The sequence below is a fragment of the Ammodytes marinus genome (assembly GCF_949987685.1).
Source record: "Ammodytes marinus genome assembly, chromosome: 10".
NCBI lineage: Eukaryota > Metazoa > Chordata > Actinopteri > Uranoscopiformes > Ammodytidae > Ammodytes > Ammodytes marinus.
Genome location: NC_137214.1, coordinates 9,741,072 through 9,763,326, shown reverse-complemented (window position 1 = coordinate 9,763,326; position 22,255 = coordinate 9,741,072). Strand labels below are relative to the sequence as shown.

The 22,255-nt window shown below is 41.0% G+C and overlaps 1 protein-coding gene across 1 annotated transcript; it reads left to right on the top strand.

Moving 5' to 3' along the window:
* Positions 1-5,589: 5,589 nt before the first annotated feature.
* Positions 5,590-21,369, top strand: LOC307256899 (sodium-dependent phosphate transport protein 2A-like; the record flags this gene model as incomplete). The annotated part of the gene is made up of 13 exons (XM_080036015.1): positions 5,590-5,765; positions 7,406-7,482; positions 7,837-8,007; positions 8,763-8,909; positions 9,403-9,546; positions 10,810-10,921; positions 11,456-11,651; positions 12,819-12,914; positions 13,071-13,137; positions 13,281-13,448; positions 13,662-13,778; positions 17,499-17,623; positions 20,776-21,369. The coding sequence occupies 13 exons, from the start codon at positions 5,590-5,592 to the stop codon at positions 21,367-21,369; spliced, it is 2,190 nt and encodes a 729-aa protein (XP_079892141.1).
* Between the last annotated feature and the right edge of the window lie 886 nt (positions 21,370-22,255).

Below are 22,255 nucleotides of genomic sequence, written 5' to 3'. Positions count from 1 at the left end.
ATGCATGGTGTTTTTGGATGTGACAATGGCTGTTGTTAGCCTGCTCATGTGGATTAATCAATAGAGAAGTGTTTGGTAAAGCCGCAGGGCTTTTCTACCTCGCCCTACAAAGGCGATGCGCTTCCAACCGCTGCAGTCTATTCTATGCAGTACTTCTACCCTTTTGAGAGACAGGGTAAGGCAAGCAGGCACATCATTCTCATTTAGGTCATTTCCCTCAGTGAGCTGGCCGGAGAGAGCACTTAGGAGCCACTAAATGCCTGGCCTGCCATAGATGCTGGGATTATCCTCTTCTATCCCTCCAAGGGCCGTAATACACACTTTAGAGTAGTGCATGGAGTGCCACAGTCTTGGAAAGGCCTTGGTGTTCCAACTGAACCAACATATGCATAATAGCCCTGATGTATGAAAGGAGCTGGGCACACTCCACTGGGTCAGTCCCTCTGGCACTGATGCTTCAGTCGGCTGGCAGGTATGGCCTTGTTGAATATCAAATATATTCCAACCCCAAGTGGGACTCTGCAAAGGAGTTCCCTGCAGCTTTGAGTGGGTTGTTAACATGACTGGCTGACGTCAGCGGTCACAGTGGGTGAGTGAGCTCCTGTCCATCAGCTCCTGTTCATTCTCTGTGAGCTCTGGGCCCAATGCTTCCTGTAGAGCAGCAGGCTGACCTGGGTGATGGACCTTTTAATGTCAATGCAGTACCATCAGAAAGTCACTCTACTTCTCACTATCTTTATCTCTGTCGACATTGTTGTCTCATCAGGCTATCACTTTTATTATAAAAACCTACTTCCAGGGAAGAGAACATTAGTAATGTGCTGTACATGATTGCTACTCAATGTACTAAATTATAACTTGATTAAAATGCTTTGAAAATTACAGTTTCTTAATCGGCCTCTATGAATGATGGAGTCCTATGTCAGTTAGCACACACAATTTGTAGTTCCACTCTCACTTAATAATTCAGAAATATTTGATTGTATCTCATTTAGACATTAAGAGAAACGGATATGAAGCCACATTTTCAGTGCATTAACTTCCTTTAGGTTGCAAACAGCTATTGAAAAAAATGACTGAAACACTTAATGCCAAAGGCAATTTTCTTTTGTTGAAATATCTAGTAATCTAGTATCAATCTTGAGGCGACTTGATTAACTAAAGCAAGATCTGCACAAACCCAAGGTCCAGATGTTTTTCCTGAAGCTTTTAGCAACATAATATGGCCTTTGCTAAATTGCATATGGCTTTGAAAACACAAAGTAAGTTCACCATGTTTTATGATTTTAAATAACACACTTTTTTTGTAGCCAAGCTGCCAAGTTCAACAATGAACCTTCAAACTCACCCTTTTTTTTGTTAACAATACTGAATATACACGTGTTACTGCTTGGATCGATAGATGGAATTATATAACTTTGAATTTTATCATTGTAGCAGCAATAATGATGATTTTAAAAAAAAGTTCAATAATTTTTGAAATTGTTAACATGTGAATTGTCCACATCCACTGACTGAAGGAGTTATCCTGGCACAGAAGGGAGTTATTGTAGATGGTTATTGCTTTTGGCAGGAATGACCTTCTGGTACAGTCCACTAAAAGCACTCACGTGGTCTGACTAGGAAAAGGCTGTTTAGAGTGTGTGTAGTGCTGTCCATCATCTTCAGCAGCTTGTGAACATCCTATCTCTACTCCACATTGTATTGGTTCCAGAGCAGTTCCCAGCACAGCCAGCCTTTCTTTATCACTTTGTTCAGTTTGTTCACGTTGCTGGCTCTGATACCAACCATTCTCAGAGCGACATCAGTGAACCACATCTTCAGGTCTCTCTGATATCTTATCCTACCCGTGCTTGTACTTGTCAGTTGAAGAACAGGAAGCCAGCAAACCACCCCATTGCTCTGAGATGCCTGGAAGTATTGTTTATCTTATCTATCTGCTCGGATGTCAGACAGACTGTCACACTGATCATTGCAGAATAAAAATATGTCTCCCGCGAATGGACCCAGAGGTGTTTTGTCCCCACTCCCCAGACACCAGGCTTCCTGACACCAGCTGTGCATCTCACTGTGACTGTCGGTTGCTCTTCCTTGTGGCCTTTTAGCTTGGCAAAATATTTTTTTCTTTTTTTTTGTCTTGCGTAGTCCTGCTGTGTTTTGTCTGTGTGTGTGTGTGTGTGTGGGTTGCCGCATTAAAATCCTTCTTTAAAATATTCAATAGGCATCTCTGCCTGTTGTAGAAGGCAATCATTTCTCGATCTTGAGTTTCAAAAGATGTTCAGTATGGCAGCTGGTGGAGCACCTCTGCTTTTAGGCCTCACACAAGCTTTTATTTTACACCATCCAGCCATGACAATCTTAATATTTGATTGGATCAATATAAGCAAACAAGATAGGAAGCCTTATCATCAAGCAGTGTTTTGGTAATCATTTCTGCTTGTAGGATTAAACCCAAATTGTACTACTCTCGGTTAAAAGGTGTGCTCTTGTCTGTACAAATCATAATTGAAAGCAATAATATGAGCCATATGAGTCATACCCCCAAGGTTCATCCGAAGGCTAGCAAGAAAAATCACCCAGAAAAACCATCAGATCAGTTTATAGTGCTTCCAACGGTGGGTCCCTGAGTCAGAGTCGCCATCTAGTGAAAAGCGGCCATAACTGCACATTTGTCAGCCTCCTTGACGTATGTCATTGACTGGTGCTCATCCGTCCACTGGCAATATTAACCAACCTTGACTGTGACTATATACCGGTACGGCTACTCTTGAGGATCATTAAGCATTTTTGTGTTGCATACAACCGCATCATGGCTGTAAAGGTTCTTTCTTCTGTCTTCATAGTTGTGCTACCGCAGTCTTCCTAAGGGCATCATCGTTCCTAAACCTGAAACCTGAACGTCTCCTTCAAGTCAGCCATGGAAAAGAAGGCAAACGAGGTGCGTTAAAGCCTGGTAAACACAATATAGGAGTAATTCTGGCAATGTCTGATATGTTCCTTCCTCGATTGTTCGTTCTCCCTAGAGTGCCAACACCACCTCTCCTCAGAAGCACATGAAGAACAGGTCCAAATCTACAGAGGAGATGCAACACAGCAAGAAGGTCTGATAACCAACACCTCACTAGTGTTGTTTTCCCTCATATTCATTTTTGCACACTTTCACACTCGTCAGATCTAACGTGACCGCCCTTGTCTTACCTCACAGACCTTTTCCTCACAGAAATCACTCCCAGGCAGACCGGAGCTGGACAACGTAAAGGTGAACTGTGCATGTGTTCTAGGCTTCTTCTTTTTTTTTTAAAGGCAAATAATCCTTTTGGTCAATGATAAAACATTTATTTCAAAGATAGAAATATAAGATGAGTTGGATTGAGTAGCGTTTGCATGTGTCTTCCTGTTTTTCCAGGAGTGTCCTGATGGCTCTGACACGCCCTCGTCCTCCACGGAGGAACTAAAGGGATAGATGGAAGGACCAATGAGAAGTTAGAGTTGCAATCGCATTACAATATCACCATAAACACAACATGCACAACAATGTACATATACTGTTTATGTGGGGGAAACATACATAAGGATAATAGTTAACTAAATTATAAAACATACAAGCAATGCATTTTACAATTCGTTGAAGGAAAATTGAAGCCAATCTCATGCACACTGAAACAATTGCATGTAAACAAAAGGACACCCATGACGATGCCGTTTCATTGTACTGTTAGTGTCGTAAACATACCACACTGAATGTGTAATGACAATAAAGTGATGCTGTTCAGTGCATTTGTCTAGGCTCTGCTCTCATTCACATCAAACATGTGACAAGTGATGAAATACCACAGGTTCAAAACACTGCTTTGACTATTAGTTTAAAGTAGTAAAAGCTGTGAGAGTAGTTTGTCAAAGTTCTTACTTGCGTCTGCTATGATGTTAGTGTATAAGTAACCATATTTCATAAAGGAAATATTTCACATGAGAAGGAAAGAGTCATTGATGTAGACTCAATTTAAATGACCTAGGGTGAAACCATAACGGAAGCCATTTGGATATATTCTGCTTAGGAGCCACAGGCCGGGCTTTGCCACAGATGGCTGAGGTTTGTTTGAAATCCTTGTGCATGGCCTGAAAACATTACATTTACTGTCAAACCATATTCACATTTGAGAAGTCTGAACCATTTGACTTCCTGGCACTTAAAAGACTATTTCCTTGTCAAATTAGTCGCCGATGCATTTTTATGTTGATTGACGTATGGATCAATTAACTAATTGTTCAAATTAAGGCCACATTTTCCATGCTGTCAGTGTACTTAAATTAAAAGCTTAATTTTATATAACTTGTCTAGGTGACAGCAGTGTGCCGGGACAAAGATGCATTAGCCTTTCATACTTCTTTTGAAGAGCATGAATTGATGCTGCAGTTACTGTCTGTCACCTTGTCACAACACACATTAAAATAAAAATGATCAAAGCAAAACGAAAAAAAACCTGACGACTCCGAACTGGGATCCACACATGGATTGTCAATGTATCACTTGTCATATGGTCAGAGATAATACTCCATGTTTCCCTGACTCCCTTTGCTACAATAACAACAGATTGAGAGCTTGTACTGGGAACATCATATGGTATGACTCAGTTTGAGATTAACAGGATAACGCGGCCCGCTGAGGAGGGCTGCAGTGTGGTGCACCAATACGGCTCATTGACTGGCAGTTGTTTGGAGTGGCAGGAGGGCTGTACGCTGACTTGCTGACCCCAGTATGCTTTATCCCCAAGCCTAAGCGGTGCCACCAGCCTCCCTGTGACTGGCAGGACTGTCAACATCTGCAGAGGGGATTACCAGCGTCATAGAGAGAGAGAGACAGAGAGAGATATCTGGAACCACGACAGAGATTTAGCCACAAGTGTGTATATACAGTACAAGTGATTACATGTGTGTGTCCCAGGCAAGTGCACAGATGGGACCCAATAGGAGGTTCCTATGTGCCCCCAGAGTCCAAAAGTGCCCGTAATAAAAAGTAAAAACCCGAAAACAACACTAACTTTCTACGTTATCCATTAAAAAAGCAATTAAGTAGGTCAGTAGGACTTGGTTGTAATATGTTTAAACTCTGGCTGCATTACTCAGCAAAAAGTCTGTGGTTAACTCATGAAACAATGTGTTTCAGTAGAATATAACCAGGTCCCATGTTATGAACATATAGTGTGTGATTATTAATGGCAGAGGTGTGAGGACAAGAGGGTTGGAATAGTGCGTGTTGGTGGGGTTAGTGCCTCTCCACTTTACTTTGGTACCAAAATATTTCTGCAAAGCCCTGCAGTGTGTCCATAGGTGTGTGTATGTGTCTGTTGCTCTTTTCCCACTGCTTAATGCTGCACCATACCTCAAGGAAATCAACAGAACTGTTAAGACTCTCTGGCTCCGTGCCCTCACTGAACAACTCAGTCTAGGTGACTATTAAGTCGTGCTCCTCGGAGTTCATTAGAAGCACGTCTGAGGTCAGCAAGTTCGGTAGATTTGGGTGAGAGGGCTGCTGATGTGACAAATATGTTGCTGGACTAATTATTAACAATTACAACATTGCTATGGGCCATGGAGGGGTTCTCCCATGGTGAGGAGGACTTTGACTGTGTGAAGTGTGTGCACATGGGTGTCGAGAGAATACATCACCCTGATAAGTTCATCTCCAGTCACAACAAGCTTGATCTTGAGTTTTGGCAAAGCACCTCAGTACCTGAACATTCTGCACAAGTCGAAGAGATTACACTGTACGTGTTTGAAATACTGCCACTGACTTATCTCAGGAGGAAATGTTGATTTAATAGCCCGACTTTCAACTTTGCCAGGCTACAGTTTGGTTCAGTATAACAGCTGCGTGAGATTATGAACGGACTCGGAGAGCAGTGATGACATGTTTCCTTCCCACATCAACCACTAGATGTCAGATTTTGCCTGCTCTTACACAAAGCTCAAACAACAGGAATCAATAATCACATCACACAGTCCTCCACATCAGAATCCTTGACTGACCTCAGATCAGGTCGTCAACATAATTCATCACTGGTACACGATTTGTTCTCCCCCAACTATGCATCATTAAGTTAGGACGTTGTGTGACTGATTAACAATGAGGCTCCCCGATGATGGAGCAGGTTAATCAGTAAGAGATGAGGTGTTCCTCCTGACACCTCCAGACCTGGATCTGCTTATTTAAGGATGATTTGCACTTGACTATGCTTACACTTTCCTGTACATGGAGTCATACACCACACCGTAAGACTGTTTCAGACAAGGTAAGATACTTAAACCGCATACGTCTGTATCAAATATTTATCACCTTTTTGAGAAATGTCTGAATAAATGTGCAGATTTTGGCCATATGTAACTTGCATCTCTTTGGAAACCAGCAATCTAGATGGTTGGATAAAGCCAGAGATGAAATCTTTATTATTTTTTTTTATTTATTTTTTTTACAACATATTAGTGTCAAAATGTTTATAAAACAACGTTTTATATAATATAATAAAACTACCTTCCACTTCGTAAAAACAGACCAGGTGTAGTAGAATGAACACCTAAAGGTACATGTTGGACATTTCGTTAACACTGGCATGAAAAAAGACATGTTATGGAAGCAAAGTGGCCAAAAAAGTATGAAGGAATTATGTTTTTTCCCTGCAGTGTGTCGCCTTAGAATTCACAGTATACAGTATATTCACAGTTTATTCAGTGGCTAACCCACATACAGATGGATGGATGTACTGTGTATACGCTAACAACCAAAACCTTTAGGAGGATACCACACACAATGGGAACAATGCAGTGCCAGTGACTGTAATTACTGTCATTTCGACTTCTATAATGACTAAACTCATTTCCATCCTCCTTGCTTTTAGGATTCACATTAGCACTATCTCCTCCACTGGAGTCCGCTGAAAACAATAAGGCAAAGTGGATGACATGAAAAGGGGGGGAAAACGCTCTCTTTAAACAGAGAGCGTGAAAACCTTTGAAGGGAGCTGCTTCTCTATAAAAGACAGGGCAGAGTTCCTTTAAAGAAGCAGACTAGCAGCTGCACGAAGCGGAGGACAAGACAAGTTACACGGATCCACTGATTGTTACCTTATTGATCATGACAGGGCCGTAGTCTATTGTCAGGCGAGACGATGCAACACTTGTGGTTGTGTACGTGGTTTAAGTGTGTGAATCGACCTCACAATCAAGGTCGGCTGCCAATTACAAACAATGCGGGCCACTTTTGTTCTCTCGCTAATTGCCTGTCTGTTGAACTCCGGTGGCGTGGTGAGAGGTGGCTGATAAACACGTCCACTCTCCCATTTTTTTTCTCCCTTTCACAATGGTGTCATCCTGTGCATTTAATTACCTCCACGTCTCCTTCTCCACACAGCATTCAAAGCAGCAGCATGTCCTCACGATCTATAACTATAGTGTCGTCTGGACGGAGCACAGCACTGGACTACACTGGTAACTTTTTTTTTTTTTGTTTAAAGAAGCTACGAGGAAATTTTAAATATTTTTGAAACGGTCTAATTTTTCCTCTAATGATCATAAATGACATGTAAACAGCAAACGAGACCATGAGTGCAAAGAATGCTATTTTTATAAAGTTTTTCTTAATGCCTTTGTCCTGGTACGCTCACCCAGGAACAACAGCTGGCGTGGTAAAAAAAAACACTACCGCCTTTGTCCAAAGGGGGCGCTAGAATTAACACAAATTGAAAGTTCCTCATAGCCACTTTAAAGTCCAACATTTCTTTTCTTTTTTACTACACGATTCGAAATGCTTCACCAGCCAAGTGTCTTGTTCTGTGTTATCAGGAGTGATGAGGCACAGTCCTCAGCCCAAACTTCTTCTGGAGGACGACAGGGAGTCTGGCCTGGGCTCTACTCCTGACCTCAGCAGCGCCTTGGAGAACCACGGCAGACATAGCAATCACCAATGCAGCGCACCCCCACTCAGAGAGGCAGACAAACTCCCTACAGAGAAAGGTACAAGAGAGGCATGAAGAGGAGAATCACAGATGAGTCCTTGGTTGGCAGCAGGTCTGATAGGTCTTTTGGAAAAGGCAAAATAAGGACAGTTGAAACTGATCCACATGGCTCATTAGGTATGATACACGCTCCAAAAGACACACAGGACCAGTGTGATCATACAATGCAGTCTGGGCAACCAAGGCAATGTCCTGTTGTCTCTCAGCAGTATTTGGCTGAATATGTATGGGTAATGTAGTATATCAGATGGCTTTGCTCTCCACGTGTGTGTGAGAGATGGCTTACTGAGGCTATCTCTCTAATCCACAACACAGAAACGGCAAGAATGAAAAGAGCATGATGATGTAGCTGCCAGAAACACGGTATATTACTGTCAGTTTTAGACAAAGAAGTCAACCCCAATACTTAAGTCAAAGTATAGACACTCCTGGTGAAATATAACTCATTACTACAAGTGAAAGTTGCCCAGTCAAATTTCATTAAAATATCTTCGAACGCATAAACAATCATGACACTAGAAAACATAATTGAAAATGTTATGAGAAAAGAACATTGTTAAAAGCGGATTTGCTTGTGGTATTAGCAGTCTAAACAAAAAAAAAAGATTTCCTTAAGTTCAGTACTCAAGTAAATGTACTTCATAACTATCCGCCCCTGATTTCTGTGTTATCAGTGATATAGGTTTTGAAAAGGGGGTCAACTTGGGACAAGGTGGGGCTAATTATCTTTTTGGTTGTTGTTGTTTTGAACAGACAGCTCTCCACAGACCACGGCGGTCAGTCCAAACAACATAAGGCAGCTCCTCATCCATCTGTCTAAGATCCCTCTCCTCCTCATCCTCCTCTTTGGCTTTGTTTGCTCCTTGGACACTCTGAGTTCTGCCTTCCAGTTAGCCGGGGGTAAGCACTATTCAGCTGGTTGATGCTGACTCAGCCAGTTGATGGTTGACAAATAAGTGACTCACATAGAATAGTTCACACGGTCCATAAAGGAACCCACTGTGGAATTCACTGCAAAGCTTCATTTGGTAATCCTTTTTTGGAATTGGGTGAAACAAGCAGTTTGAATGTTATTTAAATTATGAAATATTTCTGAAACAGTCTACTTCTTGCTCTGATGATCATAAATGACATTTAACAGCAAACAAGATCATTAGTGCAAATAATGTTATTTTTTATATAGTTTTTCTTAATGCCTTTGTCATGGGTATACGCTCACCCAGAACCAATAGCCGGCACAGTAGCAACACTGCCGCTTTTGTCCAAAGCGGTTGCAAGAATCAGCACAAACTGAAAGTTCCTCGGAGCACAGTCATGTCTGAGACCAATATCTTGGGGTGTGTGTGTGTGTGTGTGTGTGTGCGCTTGTGTGTGTGTGTGTGTGTTTAACCAGGTAAAGTGGCAGGGGACATTTTCCAGGACAGTGTGGTGCTGTCTAACCCTGTGGCTGGGCTGGTGGTGGGGATCTTGGTAACAGTGCTAGTCCAGAGCTCGTCCACCTCCACATCCATCATTGTCAGTATGGTGGCCTCCGGATGTGAGTAGGCACATAGACGTTTGTGTTAAGATTTGAGTGACATACTGTAGGATTAGCTCTTTAAACCTTTAAAAAGGTAAATAGAAAGACGTCCATTCTGTCTGAAATATACAGTATGTTGTATTTGCGCGTGCATGTACTGTAGCTATACACCGTTGGTCTGTGTTTCTCTCAAGGTTATTATTTTGCACGTAAAGATATTAAACTAAGCAGTAAAAACAGGAACACAGCTATGAAAACAGAGAACTCCCATGGTGCAAGTGTGGAAATAACAAAGATCTAATTAAAAAAGCAGCTCATGGTTATAACCTCACTTGTCTGACTCGCAGCAAAATGACATGCCTTATTCACTGTGGCAGATCAAATCAAATATGCATCATGATTTAGCACAACGGACCACTTTAACTCAAGGTAAATACAGATACATGTGTGTGAACATTCTCATATCTTGTAATGCAGGGCCATTCTTATCAACCACGTTGGAGACATAACTCAAACAAGAGTAAATAGTGCATCGGTTGGCGATTATTTGCAGATGGGGAAAATATGCATTTGATGCTATCTTGTGACATTGAATATGAGACTGCCTTAAAATGTTCCATGTCAATTCTAATAAAGGATACGTGTCAGCTTTGATCAGATTCATAATTACAATAAGCCTTGCGATTTAAAGTAGTTTGCATAATTCAATCTTTCTTTTGTATGATTATTACTGACCCCGAATTGCCTTTTAAAGATTGTAGCGCTGCACCAGCCATTTATGAGCATTATTGTAATCAAGGAGTTTGGTCTGGGGATTAGAGAGATAATCAAATCAAACCCTTTCACACCTTGTAATCTCCCCACGTCTCAATCAGTCCACATTTTAACACGCCTTCTAAGACCATTACCACCTGCCTGTTACCAAGGAGCACACAGGCTCCGAGGACTCCACTCTTTGGTCTAGTGTGGTTATGATATCAGTATGCAGGAGTGGCCTCTTTGCTTCTACGTTCTACATGGGAGAAAGAGTCTGGGTAATTATTAAAGACAGGAAGGAGATGCAAAGGCATGGATGTGGGCATGAGTGCGCGTGTCATTGAGGTCGTTATCATAAGATGCATCCTCAAGAATCAGCGTGTGAAGGCTGAGCATGCTTCCACTTATCTCTCAATTACCATCAGCTTTCATCTCCATTTAAAAACAACTCATCTAGCGTTTTAAATTGTATAATTTGTAGTAATTACGTGAAAATGTGCCATTTTGTGTGGTCTCACCCCACAGTGCTGGAAGTGAAGTTGGCCGTTCCAATCATCATGGGCTCCAACATCGGGACTTCAGTCACAAACACAATAGTGGCCATGATGCAAGCAGGGGAGAGGAGCCAGTTTCAACGGTGGGTGAAGACATAGGCGACAAGGTAGACTAGAGCATGAGTGGAGGGGAAGCTGGAGAGCAGAGGAGAAGAAATTGAAATGGAAAAGTGAAGAGGATAAGTGTCGAGATGGAGAGGAGAAGAAGAAGGATAGAAGTGTTAAAAGCTCAGGGGAGAAAGCACTGGCAGCTGTTGACTTCTTCTTTGCTTCAACCTCCATTTCAGTGACATTTCCATACATTGACGATAATGGCACAGATCAACACTGATCCTGCACCAGTAACCCATTTTGTCATGAAAATGATATGACACCGAACAGATGGTGTGATGATGCATTATCTGCTGTTTGTTGAAATACAAATGATGGAGTAATCCTTATGATCATGTTATTATTTAATCAATATATACTCACAGACTGTGTCAGAACTCAAATGCCCATTACGTCACTCACATCTCAAAAAAGTGGAGCAACAGTATGATAAGCAGATTAGCATGCAATCATTGTGAGTAGTTGATCATGCTGATGGCTGACCCTTAGTTAACCCCCGCATGCAGGGCCTTCGCCGGGGCAACCATCCACGACTGTTTCAACTGGCTGTCTGTGCTGGTGCTGCTGCCCCTGGAGGTGGCCAGCGGGCTCATGGCGCGCCTCTCACACCTGCTGGTCACCAGCTTCAAGCTCCAACCAGGGGAGGAAGCTCCAGAGCTGCTTAAGGTCATCACCGAGCCAGTCACCAAGCTCATCATACAGGTACTATACAGTCCAATGATAAATCTCCAGTTTTTGTAATTGTCCTTTTGAAAAACCCGTCCTCCAAAACAGCGATCATCATCTTCCAATGATAGCTTAGCAACCATAACTAGACAGATCAGGCAATCATTTGTTTTTCCAGAGAAGGCTAGGTTTGATGTGCTTAAAGAGTTTGAATGGTGGTGGTCCTTTGTTGGCCTTTCCAAACCCCTCCCCCCAAAAGAAACAAGAGCTAAAGTTGCAAGACCACTCAACCTGAGAACAAGTCATGAACATTTCCTTGCATCAAAGCAGCTTCAAGTCCAAGATCCATGATTTTGAGGGTCAATACTAGTATCAAAATCAGTTCTAGTGCCCCACTGCATGAAACAGATAATATGTGGAACATGCAAACCATCAGCACAACACAACTAAAACTGATCTGAAAGATCCACTTTATCATCAAATATAGGCCTCTAATAGCCGTGTGTTGACCGGTGAGATTAAATCCAAGACCTCTGCCGGAAACCGAGGACATTTTACCTGTGATAGCTTAGTTATCTTACTAAAGGCCTGTAGAATTGTGATATTAGAAATGAGAAAACTAAGCAGCTAATCAGGTGGATGCTGGATCTTACATTGTTTACTTGTTGTAGGCCTACCCTAAATGCTAGGAATAACCAGCTAGCTTTACACTACAGTGAAGAGAAATACAGCTAAAACTTTTTGCCATTGGCCATGCAGCTTAAGCTCAAATTGTTCAGTATGGTATGAAATGTAGCCATGGAGTTCATATTTAAGACTTTCACAAGATATTCCTTTAAAAAAAACAGCCAAAGGCTTTTCATTTTGTTCAGCATACAACTCTCCTCTGTCCCTTGGCCCTCGATTCAGATAAGGAAAGAAGGCTTTTGGCTGATTCTGTCTGAAATGAAGGATACAAAGTTTCTAAAATCTTAAGTCCTAAATCTAAGGCCCTTTTTTTAAACAGCACACAGGCCTTACACAACACATAGCACGGCTGAGCTTAGCTGGCCTAAATGCACAGAGAAACTTCAGCAGGGCGTCACTGTGATGGAAATCCAAAGTGGGACTTCTGGTTGGAGGGCTGAATGTTTAACACTATAATATTTGCTCTCCTTTAACTCGCAAGATAAAAAAAAATGATTCTGCTTCTTCCACCCTCAGCTTGACAAGTGCGTGATCACGGGGATCGCCATGGGAAATGAGGCCATGAGGAACAGGAGCCTGGTGAAGGAATGGTGCCACACTGACCTTGTTATGGTAATGGCTGGTCTCCACTGCTGCCTCCTGCACATCCAGACTATTGTGTCACACACTGGCGCCAAAAACACTCCGTCACTGCCGCCAGTGGAAACTGTATGAGCAAATTTGCGTTTCATTAGGATTATTATAATTCTCATTTCTTTCTTTCTACAGTCTGCTGACAATGTGAGCACTGAACACTGTGGCCCCAGTCATAACTTGTCCCAATCGTCCATGAAGTGTGAGTTCAATAATATCTGTAGCATACTCTTGTGCATTCTTCTGGCATGTGTTGTCTTTCTGTATTGTGTGCTGTTAAAATGTAGTGCAACCAAATGTTTGAGGGGTAATATCCTGATGATTGCTGGTCCCATCACTCCGCAGGCAGGCATCTGTTTGTCTCTACCCAGCTGTCAGACCTCACGGTGGGCCTGATTCTCCTGGCAGGCTCCATGGCTGCCCTTTGTACCTGTCTGCTGCTTCTGGTCAAGCTGCTCAACTCGCTCCTTGAAGGCAAAGTAGCCAAGGTCATCCATAAAGTCATCAATACAGGTGGGCAATGCTTTTTGCTTTTACACAGAGTATCAACATAATCAGTAGCTGTTGAATATGCAGAATGCAGTCTGAATATATAAAAAAAAATAACCTTTATGAGCTGCTTTGGATGCAAATGACAATAAGAAGGCTGTGTATAAGATGCAAATGTTGCAACGTTTTATACATGTGGCGGGTCATTTTTTATCTTTCCTTTCCTTATCTCAACAGACCTCCCCTATCCGTTTGGTTGGCTGGCAGGATACATGGCCATGGCTGTGGGAGCAGGGGTCACATTTGTGGTCCAGAGTAGCTCTGTCTTTACTTCAGCCATGACTCCCCTCGTAGGTGAGTGATATATACTTCTGCTCAATAAAGTATAGGTAAAAGTCAGGACTCATCAGCAGCCTCTAATGCAACACAATCAAATGAGTTTAAGCATTTGAATCAATATGCACAATATACACATGCCAGACATTACAAATCATAGGAATATGTGACTTCACGGTTGAGATGAAAAGCAGCGAAATTAATGAATATGTAGGAATATGTTAATAACCCCACTAAGAAGTCTGCCAAGGACATACATTAAAACATTTTCTCCCGTATTAGACTTAACCCCATGACACCCACCAACACAATACCTTCACCAAAATGTTATGTAAGACCAGCATCTGTTACTTTGTGTTAAGTAAAATGTCCTACGTGGCTTTGAAGGTAAATAAATGAATATTTAGATTTAGTATTTATGAATTCTAATCAATTTAAGTAGGCTTAGGTACATTACAAAACATTCCTTTGCCTTTATCTTTCCCCTGGGAAACCACATGATTGTTTTCTGCAATGCAACACAATTGAGGGTATACAGCATACTTATAGACACAGTTGTTGTTTTCTAGCTGTGTTTTAAACAGGAGGTATGAAGCAAAGCTGTAGTTAGACATGGGGAACAACTTCACAAATATACAACAAGTGGGTCATTTATTAAATGCATGGCTGCTGCAATTATATCTTATACATGTTCTTTCTCTCTTTGTTGAATATCCATCATTGGTCATTTCTTGGTGACCTTAAGAACTTTAGTGTTGCCTTTGCACATAAGTATGTAATTCTATATAACAAGTGGCTGAACAGTATGAGCACAGCTTAAGTAGAGAATGTGCTGCATGACCTTGTTTTATTATTGGTCTCCTGGATGTGCACTGTTGTCCACCACCCACCTGAGTGAGCACAGGAACCTGAAGGCATATTATAACATCTCGCCAGCCATTCAAATACTGGCTGATATTAATGTTACACTATAATTTATTCTGGCTCTGTCTGTTGTTTTATTAAAGTATAAGAGATATGTGAGAAATGTTAAACAACCATTTTATGTCCTTCACTTGTGTGAGGAGAAAAATGAGATCTTAAGGCTGTATTAATCAAGCAAAGTATTTAATCAAAGAATAGTGGCTTCATGTTCCTGGGTCCAGTCACATACTTTATACTTTTAAAAATGCATTCAGTTCACCATAAACAACAATGCAGTGTGTTTCGAATGGCCAGGGATGACAGTCTGAAGACACTAGGCTGGGAGTAACCTAGCTGTCTGAGAGGTGTGGAATATGCATTTGTCCTGTGGGGAGAGGGATGGTGGAGGTGTTAAAAATACATACAGTATCAAGAACAGGAATCTAATATTTCAGTTTAGTATTATGGCAAGAGAAATACAATATTCTATATCTCTCATCACACTATATGTATTTCTCTCATCACACTTTATCCCCTCTACAGAAATGCTTTAAAGTGAACTGGACAGTTAATCCAAGCAGACAACCTGTTTTTTTTTCTTCTTCTTCTTGTAATTCACATGTAGTAAACTTATGCTTGCTGATAAAATAAATGTGTTTTGTGTGAGGGATCAAATCTAAGCACATGGTACCGTAGTAAGATGACTGGCTCGCATAACACAACGCGCACCGCCCACAAAGTAAGCAAATCATTTCTGATAGTGTGATACAACTGTGAGATCCAATTATTTTAGATCCATAACTCTACTTCTCTCAGGGAATGATAACTTGAGTTCACCGTTGCAGATGCTCGACGCCCACACTGAGGCAACCACTTGTTTTAGCAACATTTCTTACTATGGACTATGGCTCCTCTATCCATTTGACACACATATAAATGGCGCTCAGACTTGGAACGCATTAGATTTCTGTGATCCTCTTTTATTTGCTGACATTATATAGTGTATTTGACTGAAATGTGTTGACATTTTTGAAGGGATTGCCATGACATTTAGCTTACATTCATGAACTTTTCTATTATTACAATTTCTTTGGTGATACATTTTCAAGGTGATCAACAGAATGAGCTTTTCTTACATTGAATTCACTCTTCTGCTTTTGCTAACACAGGCCATTTCTCGCTGTCCTTGACTTTCTTGACTTTCTGCTCAGTTTGCTTATAGCGTTCTCCAGTTTGTGTTGGGTGAAGACACAGTGCTACTTCTTTTTTAGTCTGGGGGGCGATTCCCAGTGTCTGTCCAGTCTGAAGGTTTGGAATGATGTGCAGTTTCTTCTCATCATGAGCCTTCAGTAAGGAGTACTGGCTTTCATTTGGTGCAGCCCTTCAGGGAAATGGTGTCCTGTAATGTCTTATGAAGCCAGACTGTAACTGTGCTGAGTGTCAGTCAGAGCTTAGGACAGCACTGTGCAGATGTACGTATACTATCAGATCAGTCCTGTTCCTCGCTTGGACTCTGCTTCTGGCGTTTGGTGTTTGAATCTCTCACACTCCCACTGCAAATGTGCACTTACATGATCTAATCTAATCATGCTGTTAACATGTATAATTTCTGTAATACTTTATTTGTAAGCAGTTGAACTTCGGCAGAGAGAACAACTTAAAACACACCTTGAGGAATTACCACTGCAATCTAGCAGCTCTTAACTGGGCTGTTGTTTCCAAGGTTATTGTTTTTTTTTGTTGCTTCAAGTTAAACATTCTAACACCACAACCTCTAAACAGACATTCACTACAGCAATACATTTATAAATGTACACTGAGCAAAGGTTTGCCAGATTGCTCCATTCGTGCATTCAATTGCTAATTAAAATGAGCATGTTATCCTGCTAGTGATAATTACCTTACATTTCCTTTTTGGTTAATTTTCTAGATGAGGCCAAATAAGGACAAAACAAGTATGTCTTGCTCATGTCCACTGCTTGAGTCTGTTGAAGTCTGTCAGACACATGTTGCATAACAGGCGCTGTATGCCACTGGCTAAATGAAGCGTGTAGGATCGGTGATGGCTGACTCATCAGCCTGCTGCACAGTGATAAATGTGAGATGGAAGTAATTAAGAAAGGCTAATTAAGAAAGGCAAGAAGGCACGACTTTACACACGGAGGAGGATTTCCAATCCGCTGATAAACTAAATGAAGTATTTATTCCTATTGACTTTTTTATGACATCATGTGATGAAAACGATCTAGAAAATAACAGATAGAGAGCAACCATTTGAGTACTTTTAACCAAATGGATGGTAGAGCAGCATTGCTCCACTTTGTCTGTCATTTGCTGAAAAGCTGCAACTCATTTGAGTCATTTTCTCTGGCCAAAGTATATTTTAGCTTCTATCATTCCATTGTTGCTCCTTGAAATATTTTGATTTTGTTTCATCTTAAACACCAAGTAGAAATAATTTTGGTAAGATGAGATAAGTCAGCCATTCTGTAGAAATCAGTGAATATCTCTTCACGATCCACAACCTGTATGTTGTATGCGTGCTGGGAAATAAATGGTGTATACAAAGCCATGCCCTGTAAACTGTTATACAAACAAAGGGGAATGTACACTGGGGCCCACCGTAGCTAGCAACATGTCAGTTTACAGAGCCTAGGCTGTGTACTAATAACACTGGATATTATTTCAGCACAACAGCACAGACAGGTTGCTTATGGTAAGGAGAGATTCACTGATTTTGACAAAAAGTGATTATGACACCAAGTGTTCTCCAGAATTTCTCACTACACCTTTAACCAATCATCGACCATCCCTTGCTCCTTTGGTCTCCCTTAGGTGTTGGTGTGATCAGTTTGGAAAGGGCCTATCCTCTCACCCTAGGGTCCAACATAGGCACCACTGCCACAGCCCTGCTGGCAGCAATGGCCAGTCCTGGGAACAAGATAGCGGCGGCCATACAAGTAAGCTAGTGTTTTATCAGATCCAACTGCCATTTAAAAATAACTGTAGGAAAATGCTTTTGTTTGCCTGAATATATTTTCCACTGATTTGCCTCTTGGAAAGGGAGGATGAACACACACTGTGAGTTAAGAATTAGAGTACACATATTTTAATCATCTTCAGATTGGGCATTATATTAACACATGAACGTACTGTATCTTGAATATGGATTTTTGCATGAATGTGTGCGCTGGAGCTTTTGAGGAAAGTAAAGGGACGCTCCAGGAAAAAGAGCAGTGAGTATGTCTTCTTTGGGAAGCTAAACTGTCAACAATTTGAACCATAACATATGTTATTGGATTATGTTAAACAAATGCTACATGAGGACAACACATGTTGTGCAGAGTCTTTCTGAGAATGTAAATGACAACATACATTGACTGTGACAAAATAGTCCCCTTCAGGCATTAAGTTCTATGGGGCCAGATCTACTAAGGCTTTCTGCCTGTGTAATGCAATCAGTCCAAAAACACATGTGCTGTTTTTATCAAGCAGCTGAAGCCCTAAGCCAGTCACAGTTTGTGTTTCATTTATGCGAGTGATTCCAAGGCGCGTGATAAAATTCCCCACCTTTGAAAAGAAAATGTATCCAAGGGGCAGATTGTACTGGGAAAATAAAAATGTATTTAATTAGGGCTGTCAAAATTAACGCGTTAACGCAGGGTGATTAATTACTAGAATGAACACGTCAGTTGCTGCGCGCAGCCAAACATAGCAGCACACACACACACACACACACACACACACACACACACACACACACACACACACACACCGCGGACTGTAATCAAGTTGTATTCAAGAATGCACAACCTATAGATTCGCCAAATAAATGCCATTATATAGCCTATATTTAATATATAGTAAAGAGACAGACCAATTAAATTATGGTGAGGTAGGTAGCTATATATTTTAGTTTGAATAAAATGTATTTTCAGTATTAAAACCATCATTTGGATTTTCAATTAATACAAATACAAATTTTACATGTACATATCTACCTTCTGACCTTCTGTCATTTATCTTTCTGTTCATACAACAATATACAGAGAAAATTTAAATTTTTCGGGCATATTTCGAATGGTAAAATTAATCGTTATTACAGTTTTTCTCAGTTGCTTTGGTGCTTTTCTCAGATCAGAATGAAAATTCTCATAAATATTAGTTCAACCTCCGCAACATTTAGTCATTTGAGCACATCATAGTAGCAATTTCTCCTTCCTCTGAACAAATTGCAAATGCTTTTGGACATGTATCAGTTGCTTTCATACAATTCTCTGCTGTTTTATTACATTGTCATTTGCTTATGTCATGTCAGTCAAAATGAACTATACTTATGGATGCTGAATAGTCGCTCCCAATAAAACTAATTGTCTTCATTTCATTGCTTGAGTCATTACATACAAAATGGTTGAACTAGTTATCAAATTCTGTCAAGCAAATTTTATACCTTTTCTTTATCATAGATACTTTCCTCGCTGCATTGCAAGGGATAATATCCATTGTGATGTAGATGAAAATACGTGGCCAGATAGACAGGAACGTCTGGATGTGCCAGAATGATTTACCTTTATATGTTCAGTTACGATATGTCCTGTTATATTGTTCACATTTGTGCACAGCTCTACCAAAAGGGTGTTTTTTTATGTTTGTTCTAAATAAGTGACTGAAGTGTATTTTTCTTTTGCACAATGCTGTGGAATTGCAAAGAGCATATACAGTAAAAATTTTAAACATACGTATTCAGTGTCTTGTACTCACTTACTCCCCTAACTACAGCAATGTGTAACTTTACTGTAGTTTTCAAATGGCTGTACAAGTAGTGTATAGTGCTGTCTTGAGCATTTTCAGGTACTGTCACCGAGTTCTGACCTTTTTTTTTGCATTGGAAAACACTGAGAGAATAAACTGTCATAATGAAAACATGACAAAGCCATTTGGTTATCTTGTTCATAAACAATGGTTTCAAGACTTCTCATTTTGATGACACTGGCAGTTTCATTGACATGCATACTTGCTTTTGAGGAATAGACTATCCATTTTGAGCAAGTGACATACTTTTGCAGGTTATCCACTAGGTTTTGCAGTTTGCACTAATTGTTTTGAGAAATGCACTAACTGCTGTGCAAATGTTAATAGTGATGTGAGAAAAGCACCAAAGCGACTGAGAAAAACTGTAATCGTGATTAATCCACAGAATCCTGTTATTAATCTGATTAAAACTTTTAATCGTTTGACAGCCCTACATTTTATTTTAAAAATGTAGACGTTTATGCAACTTAATACTGATTAATTGAAACAACACATTGTCAAATCACTACAGGCTGCAACTAACTACAGGCTATTTTTTTTGCAGCATTTTAATGTACCTGCAAAGGCCACTTCTGTCAGGCTAGATGTTGTCTTAGTTCTTACTCTTCAATACCGCTAACAACACACTGCCAATAACCTTTAGACTAAGAGCAGTTTTGATATTTCCCCAAAGGCTTTTTGTTTTCTTCTTTAAAGGTCCAGTGTGTAAAAGGAATTGGTATTTTCAGAACAAACTTGGTAGAAATGGAACATTAGGCATGTTATACTTACTTATGCCTCTTCTTCCCCCATGGGAAATAAGGCCGTTGACATTAGGCATGTTATAATTTCTATATAATCGTTTGAAAATAGAGTTGTTGTTTCTTTGTATTACCTTTGAATGAGCTTTTTACATCCACATAGGAGCAGAGGCTTCCATGTAGCACCATCATGTTTCTATATTAGCACAGAACGGACACACTTAACGGCCTTACGCATTTTTATAGTAGGTGTCCACCGGAAATGCACCTGTAGGAAGACGAAGACTAAATACTATAGAATAAATAACTAAATACGTCTTCACCTCATCACTTGATACTGTGGAAATACCTGAAGCAGTGGTGGATGGTGCCATCTTTAGGTACTAGCTTCTTGTCCTTGGGTCGACATGGAGCATTGCAATCTAGAACTTTCACCACTAGATGACACCAAAATGCACGTTATTACACACTGCACCTTTAAAAAAAATATACATAAAACATGCCAGTTTATAAGTAAATCTTGCCCTGTTTACCCTTATTTTATCTTTGTACATATATAGATTGCTCTGTGTCACCTCTTCTTCAACATCTTTGGCATCCTCCTGTGGTATCCTCTTCCCTTCATGCGCCTGCCCATAAGGATGTCTCGTGTGCTGGGAGAGCGCACCGCCAAGTACCGCTGGTTTGCGGTCCTGTACCTTGTGCTTTGCTTCTTGCTGCTGCCGGCGCTGGTGCTGGGCCTGTCTCTGGCCGGCTGGCGGGTGATGGCTGGCGTTGGTGCTCCGTTCCTGGCCGTGACCATTTTCATCGCCATAGTAAACGTGATGCAAGCCCGCAACCCCCGTCGCCTGCCCTCTAAGCTGCGGTCCTGGGACTTTTTGCCCCGCTGGATGCGTTCCCTCAAACCCCTCGACCGCGTGATCACCAAGGCAACAGTCTGCTGTAGCTTCACATGCGAGGAGGGGCAGGGAGGAGACAAAGAGGAGCCCGTATCTACACTCACAACCTCTGTCCAAACGAAGAAAGAGTCTGCCCAGAGGAAGGCACAGCTGTCTTATGACAACCCAGTCCTGGACTACCTGGACGAGAGCCGGCCAGGTGTGAGGGTTTTTAGATTAAAAGGGTTAGAGAGGTGCAACAGCACTCCTCTGTAGTCAAAGGGATAATAGAGAGGATTGTTATTCTGATGGTTTTATGCACCTTTTGGCAATAATGTAGGATTGAAAAGCTTTGGAAAATAAGCCTTTTTTTGATTTTTACAAATAGCCTCCAGGCTTTGTATCTTGAGATTGGTATGAGATTTAATCTTGGACAGAATCAACTGAGAATGGACAGCATGTGCAGCTGGATGTGAGAGCAAAGAGTCATCTATGATGGATATGCTGATGTGTTTTGCTAACTCTCATGAGGTAGAGGACAGAAACTAAATGTGACTGACCGAATTTGCCACAAATATATCCACAAACCAGTTATTTAGCATACATTCCACAACATTTCCAGAACAGCCACCATGTTTTCGAGTTTAAACATCTTTTGCATAGTCAGTCGATAACCACTGTGTGAATGCCCAGTCAGAAAGTCTTACAATGGTATAAAACTAACTCCAAAACGCATACGTAGTCATTTAACTATACTACATACTGCAGCTGCTCTTATCAAGTCTGTACATTACCTGCACTATGCACACAACACTGCTGCTTCTTGAACTTTGACCCTCTTGCCATCCATGGCTGCTCAGGCGATGTAATGTGACTTCCACTGAGCAGATGATTGTGGATGAGAATAGCAACAACAAAGAAAAAGCATGATGGCTTGCATACTGCAAATGTGTGATTTAGTAAGACATTCAGTTACTTTTTGTCACACTACATTTGACATCATGAGTGGGACATCCTAAATTTTATTCTGGAATAATAAGAAAATAGTAGCCTATAGAAGAATTGGTATGCACAGATAGTTAGCTCTTAAATTTCCCAGGATACAGCTGTCCAGAGTAATTAGTTTATCCCTTTAGTGTTGTCTGTTCGTGTCGAGAACAGA